The sequence below is a fragment of the Culex pipiens genome, chromosome 2, assembly GCF_016801865.2.
Source record: "Culex pipiens pallens isolate TS chromosome 2, TS_CPP_V2, whole genome shotgun sequence".
NCBI classification, from domain to species: Eukaryota; Metazoa; Arthropoda; class Insecta; order Diptera; family Culicidae; genus Culex; species Culex pipiens.
In genome coordinates this window covers 145,889,729-145,896,397 of record NC_068938.1, presented here as the reverse complement: position 1 = coordinate 145,896,397, position 6,669 = coordinate 145,889,729, and the positions used below count along the sequence as shown (strand labels likewise).

Sequence of the window (6,669 nt, the reverse complement as noted above, 5' to 3'; positions counted from 1 at the left end):
ATTAAAATATTTTAAGTTTCTTGTAGATCTCCCCACCAATATTTCCTAATGAAATAAGGGTACAAAAAATAACTTAAAACTATATAAGCCTCACCTTTATCGACCCCGCCTCCAGCTCTTGTTTTATGTTTTTAAAATTTTATATTACTACCTATTTTTATTTGTATTTATTCTTTATCCTCCAAATCTCTATTAGGTTTAATGGTAACACATTGTAAATTGATTATTTTCTGAATAAAAACTGAATTGAAAATTGAAAAAAATAAAATTGAATAAATATCCTTTATATTTTATCAGGTTTTTATATTTTTCTTGACACCTATACGATTTTTTCGATTTTTTTTTACGTTTTTAGCTTGTTTGCTTATTCAGCCTCCTGTGATCAAAATTTGACTTTACGCAACTTTTCCCAAACAATCTGCAGATTTAACGGAATCGGTTCCAGGGTCCTTCATTGGACTTTTATCGGAGCTCTTGATGCCGCAACTTTCGTTGGGTTTCGGATGGAAATAAAACGCGTCTTTCCGTGCCGAAACAAACTACAAGACTGGCCTATTTCTCTCACACAAACGTTTAACAATTCTCTCTTTTGTCGTGATCGGAGCTCTTGATGCCGCAACTTTCGTTGGGTTTCGGATGGAAATAAAACGCGTCTTTCCGTGCCGAAACAAACTACAAGACTGATCTATTTCTCTCACACAAACGTTTAACAACTCTCTCTTTCTCTCACTGCACGCTACTCGATTTTGGACCAAATTTCTTAAAATTTATCCTTTCTAGCATACGAGCCTCTACTGTTACCCACTCTTAATCCCTACACTGACCTTGTTGCTTGCTCTTCGGTTGACACCCAGGTAAGGAACATCCTGGAAGGAGCGTAACTGACTGCGTCCGTAGTCCTGTTAGATCATTCGAATTATATTGATCAAAACATATAGCTCTAGTTCCTTGCAAGTGTCCTATTTTCTTACCTCCACGTTGGCTTGGTTTTCATGATGACCTAGCTGGTGGCCTGTGGAAACGGCTCGTAATTCTTTGACCACCACGGGTCAGAGTCGAGACGGCTGAAAGAATGGGGCGCGACAATGTGGGAAAGGGAAGTAATTTGTGATTGTAGACGGTATTGTTTTGATTCGCAGTATGTTGATTCAACTGCTGTGGATGTACCTGAAACATCTTCTTTGGGTTTTTTTTCTTTCCATTTTTATCGACCATCTATCTTCTATGTTTTATTTTGTTTACTGATTTTCTTAAACGCCCTCTGTTTATTATCCATCATTTTATTTCGTGTTTATTAACCTTTGGCTATCTTAACCCAAAACACTGTACCACCCCCGGCCAAGTTAAAATGCGTAACCAGAAAAGAAGGTGTAAATGCCTGGCACGAACACTCAATGCGTGTTCTAGCGTGTTGCTCGTACTGACGCAAGAGTGAGATATAGGTGTAAGGGTAGTGCGTGTTCGTCGGGAACCTGGTGCATAAGATCGGTCAAGGCCCGTTCTTACACTGAAAATTGCGAATCGCGAAGATTAAATTATTGCCTTTAACATCGCAGCAAAGTTGGTCAAATCATAATATGGGATGTCACAAAAAATAAAATATAAAAATCCGTTAAATGACCGAAAATCGAGATTTTTGAGACTTTGGCTTGTCAAGCTGTCATTTGTCAAAGTTTCCAAATCATAACAATTCCAAGCTGCAAGTTATTGAAAAAAAACGTCTTTTTCAAATGTTTAAAGTGAAAAGGGGTCGTACCGTCCATCCGTAACAAGATATAAAAAAAAATCCGCGTGGCATTATTGTTTAAAAAAATATATATTTTTTTTGCTGTAACTTTTGTTTAAATGGTCCAATTTTCGTACTCTTCGACGCGAAGTGTTGTAAAACATCCTAAAAATTAGACCACCCTAATGTCCACCATACCAAAAGATGTCCCTATCAACCCCGATCATTTTTTTTCGACGACGTCAGAGCTCTAAATCCAAACCTTTGGCCGCAATCCATTTTGTCACGCTATATATTTCAGTTTCGGACCACTGTGCAATGAAGAGTAAACAATAATGTTGTTTGAAAATGGGATAAACTTCTCGAGTCTAAAACTAGTTGAAGACTTTAGGTGATGAAGTAGAGATCACAGTCAATTTTTAAAATTTGGCAATGCTTTTTGTATTTTATACCAGGATTCCAGTTCAATCAAATCGAAGTCAACCACCGATCTAAAACTAACACTGCAACCAACTGTTTCGAAGCATTTGCACCGACCGTCCTCCATCGCTCCATCTGAAAAAGTTGCCGCCCTTGAAGGTCATAATGGCACTCTCAGTGTTCAAGGCCGCATCAAAGTGGGTCGTCGGCAGATGAATCCGTCGAGTGCTGCTCGGGGAATCCCCGGATATCCGCTTATCCTTGACCGAGTAGTACCAATACTGATCGCCTCGAAACGCGTAGATATCTCCATCACTAACCAGGGTCGCATCCAGGTTGTTCGGCAGACCCGGAAAGCCATCCCGAATTTGCCGCGGATGACCCGGCAGCATTCGAGTTTCGTTGAACGTCCAGTAGAGGTCGTTTTTGAAGAAGAAAATTTTCTCTCCGTTGTACGTGAAGGCTGCATCGATGTTCCCGGGGAGTCCTTTCCACTTTGAGGAAATGAGCTTCCCAGGGGCAAACTTGTTGCTAACGTCGTAGAAATAATCTCCAGCAAACACGTAAATTACTCCGTTTGATGTCTGAATTGCTGCGTCCATCGCCGTCAATGAGCACAATCTGGGTGCAGCAGCCCTCATCGATTCGCCACGTACTCCGTACAGTCGCTGAATGTTCTGGAATGAAACAACACTTGAAATATCTCTAACTCCAAAGTTCTATCATACCTTCACATCAATCGGCTGCGGTTCGGTAAACCTGCCAATCTCCGTGAGATGCATCAGCGAAGCCTTGGACTTGGAGTGGTCAAGCCCGAGCACGTGGCCAATTTCGTGCATCGCGACCTCCAGAAACTGTCCCAGCGATTCCCCTCCGTCAAAGTAGTACTTGGTGTTGAAATGGACATTTCCTTCTTCCGGGTAAAACGCATGGGCAAACACGTCCGTATCCATAGGGAAGGAGCATCGCTCACCACGTGACCAGTGCACCTGACCGCCGAAGACGACCTCAATATCAGCTCGATCCACGAAGGTAACTTCCGCAAAGTCCAGGTTGGTAACGTTACTCCACGCGGAAAATGCTTTGTCCAGCAGGTATCTTATCACTGATTGGGGTTGTCCCGTGGGGAAGTTCATAATCTTGTAGGTTAGGAAATTTTTGCTCCATTTTTGAACACCAAAACCAACAGCTTTGAAGTTGGTTTTTGTAGTCCCACACCTGGGCACGTTTCTCCGTTGCTTGGGTTTGTCAGCTAATGAACGGTAGTAGAGCTGAAGTTCCTTGTCTGCCAGAGTTGATCCTTCTTCCAACATTGCGTCGAATGAGGCCAATGTTGTATTGTAGTTTTGTTCGCCTGGCTAGTAATTCATTTACTGTTGAATTTTCCCATTATTTTAACTAATATAAATTCAACTTACCTGTACATCCGGTTCAACAATCTCATCTTCATCATAATACTCTAAATATTGTGAATCTATTTCAAGCAATTCGCTCCAGCTGTAATCCTGAGAATCTTCTTCTGAAGCTACTTGAGCAAAAATTCTACAGATAAATCCGAAAAGTAACAAAACTAGAACTTCCAGGTTTGCCATTTGTCTTGTTGTGTTCCACAGTTGAACGCACTAGCCGTAAATGACCACTGCAGAATAAATTGGACTAGGTTTAATAATGCATGCCATGTTTGGAGCAACTCTGATAGCGTTTTAATGGGTGCTAAATTTGTATTTACATCAATTGTTAAATTTCTAGAACATATTTTTCGCGAAAACTAGCGTGCAAAAGTTGACATTTAATCATATTAGCATAGCATAGCATTGGTGTCTACCCGTAGTTGCTACTCTGTTATTGACCAGGACCTCCAAGAATTGCTCCGTGGACCACAGATGAAGAGTAGGAACCAATCATCACCACTTCGCAACTTTCAAATGTCCCTATCATGCTAGCCAATCACAGCGCCGGCCACGACCAGTGGTAAGACACGGGGGAAGTGGATAGGAATTTTAGTCCGATACTTGAGTGATGAAGACCGCTAAATCAGCTGCGTCTTCGACAAAGTATCACGTGAGGTTTGAGGGTGTTAGTAAGATGGGTGTGAAGCCAGGATTCACCGTGGTAAGTGATGCGGCCGGTCAAATCTATTTATAGTCCTTAATTCTTCGTATGTTCTTGGATTCATTTTTGGAAGCTTTCCAATTCGGTGGTGAATTCTGGTCGTGTTGAAAGTTCAATATTCGCCTAACAATTATGCAACCAGTGTCCTTGAATTCAATATTGCATTTTCCTGTTCTTAGGTTCACACAGATTCCAATCAAGTTTCTTGGATTCTTATAGCATTCTTAATCCTTCTAGACAACTAAGCCTCGATGGTCTGGTGGTTAGCATTTTTGTCTGCTGACCCAAAGGACGGGGGATCGAACCCCGCCGCGAGCTAATGATTTTTTCGTTCATATTCAAGTGTTCAGAATTATTCCTTCTTTCCATAATTTCTCGATAGGGGCAGATGGGAATCGAACCCAGAACCTTCCGCTTACGAAGCGAACAGCGTAACCATTCAGCCACGCCTACCCCTAAAGTTGACATTTAATCATATTTGAGCTAAAGTCAAAATTATTTGTCACTAAAAATTCTTACATAATGATTCAATACACAACTGAAATCTTATTTTTTATACATAAAAAAATTCGACGGTTTTGTTCGAATGCGAATCAGTTCAATACGGAACGTCGGATCGAGGTACTCTTTGTTGCGTTGGGTTCGATAAGCCCAACGAAGGTTTATACGCTAACTAATTGACACTTTGGCCACTCTGGAACCGATTCGGCATATTATATGGATTGTATAGAAAAAGCTACTATTTTCTCAGAAATTATTAACAATGGACAAATCATATCTCAAAGACGTCACTTGTAAATTAAAACATATTACCGTCAATTGGGTTGACATTTGGTCTGGGGGGTGAGATTGGATCAAAGTGATTTTTGAAAATCAAATTTTAATATTTTTATTGGAATTGCTCGAATTATAGTTTTATGTTACCCAATGTCAGCCCTCGAAGGAGTAACATTGGGTCAATTTTCAAACGATTGGCGTTCAAGGTTGAGTTCAGCAAATTCCATCATATTTTTAGACAATGTTAGTAAATAGAGGGTGACGAGCGGGAATTCCAAGGAAAAATTACCCGGGAATTCTGCCATTTTAGAGCCTCTTGTTTCCCGGTAAATTTGGTCGAGACTCCCGGGAATTTTGACACTTATTATAAATATTATAAGGAAAAAATTAAATCAATTAATGACACTAGATGAGTAAACTTCAATACATACAAGAAATAAATAGCCATTTTCAAGTTGAACCAATTCAAAAGTTGCATTGCATTCAACTCTCGATTCCCGGAAAATTCGAAATCTCTAGAATCATCACCCTCTTTTAGTTAACTATTTAAGTACAATTCTACGTTAAAATATAATCAATGTTATTTAAATTGTTTTTTTTTTATTATTAAGAAACCCCTACTGACTGTATTGCTCGTTTATGTTACAGTTGAAAAAATGGACATGAATTAGATAAAAAATCACTTCTTTCGGTATATCAAACGTGTAATAAAAGTTTGCTTAAGGGGTTATATATACGTAAATCGGCAAAAATGTCAGAGGTTGGTTTGAGCACACACTTAAACTTTTTTCAAAATCTGTTTTCAGGGCATTAAAAAATACATTTCCATCTATTAACAAAACAAATTTGAAGACATTTGGTTGTATCTTTGCCGAGATATAGCTATTTGAAGTTAGCAGTTTCAAAAAACGGGTGCCACGATATCTCAACATTGCTTCGACCAAATCGGCTCAAAATGTTGGTGAAGACTCGTTAAACCGGTCCCGTGTGCATGACGGAGGCCGATTTTCAAAAAGATTATTAAAAAAAAAGATAAAAATATTTATCTGTTTTTCATATAAAAAATCGCCAGTTTTTGATTTTTGTAATTTTTGAAAATTCAAAATTTTAAAATCGGGCTTCGTCATGCACACGGGACATATCTTGGGAGTCTTCACCCAAAATTTCAGCCAATTTGGTCCGTCCCATCTCGAGATATCGTGGCACCCGTAAATCAACTTGGTGTTCAGAGAAAAACGCTCTCAAAGTTTGACAGCTCGCTTTGCGCATGGCAAAATTCTGAGCTTAAATCGTCTCTAACTCAGTTAAATCATGAAATATCTTCATGAAACTTTCAGGAGTGATTGAAAATCATCTTTTAAGTTGATTTAATAAATTTTCTGTAATATGAAATTTTGTGATTTTCTACATGTATGTAACCCCTTAACAAAAAAACCAATCATCATTCGACAAAACCTCATAGCTCATAGCTCAAGATTGCTCAATGGACATATTAACTATCATTTGCAATGTTTAAAGATTATAAAATTTACTGCGATGTAAACAATCAACAAAGTTTTTGTAAAAGAATTGTAGGTATCATACCAGCAATAATAAATTTACAAACGATTAAACAAATTAGAAATTGAATTATA

The 6,669-nt window shown here is 38.8% G+C and overlaps 1 protein-coding gene across 1 annotated transcript; it reads right to left on the bottom strand.

Moving 5' to 3' along the window:
* Positions 1–2,223: 2,223 nt before the first annotated feature.
* LOC120414880 (matrix metalloproteinase-19-like) lies at positions 2,224–6,117 on the bottom strand (the record flags this gene model as incomplete). The annotated part of the gene is made up of 5 exons (XM_039576202.1): positions 2,224–2,823; positions 2,875–3,504; positions 3,565–3,671; positions 5,661–5,717; positions 6,105–6,117. Coding segments are annotated over 5 exons (1,407 nt in total), but the record flags the coding sequence as incomplete, so codon positions are not given.
* Positions 6,118–6,669: the final 552 nt, after the last annotated feature.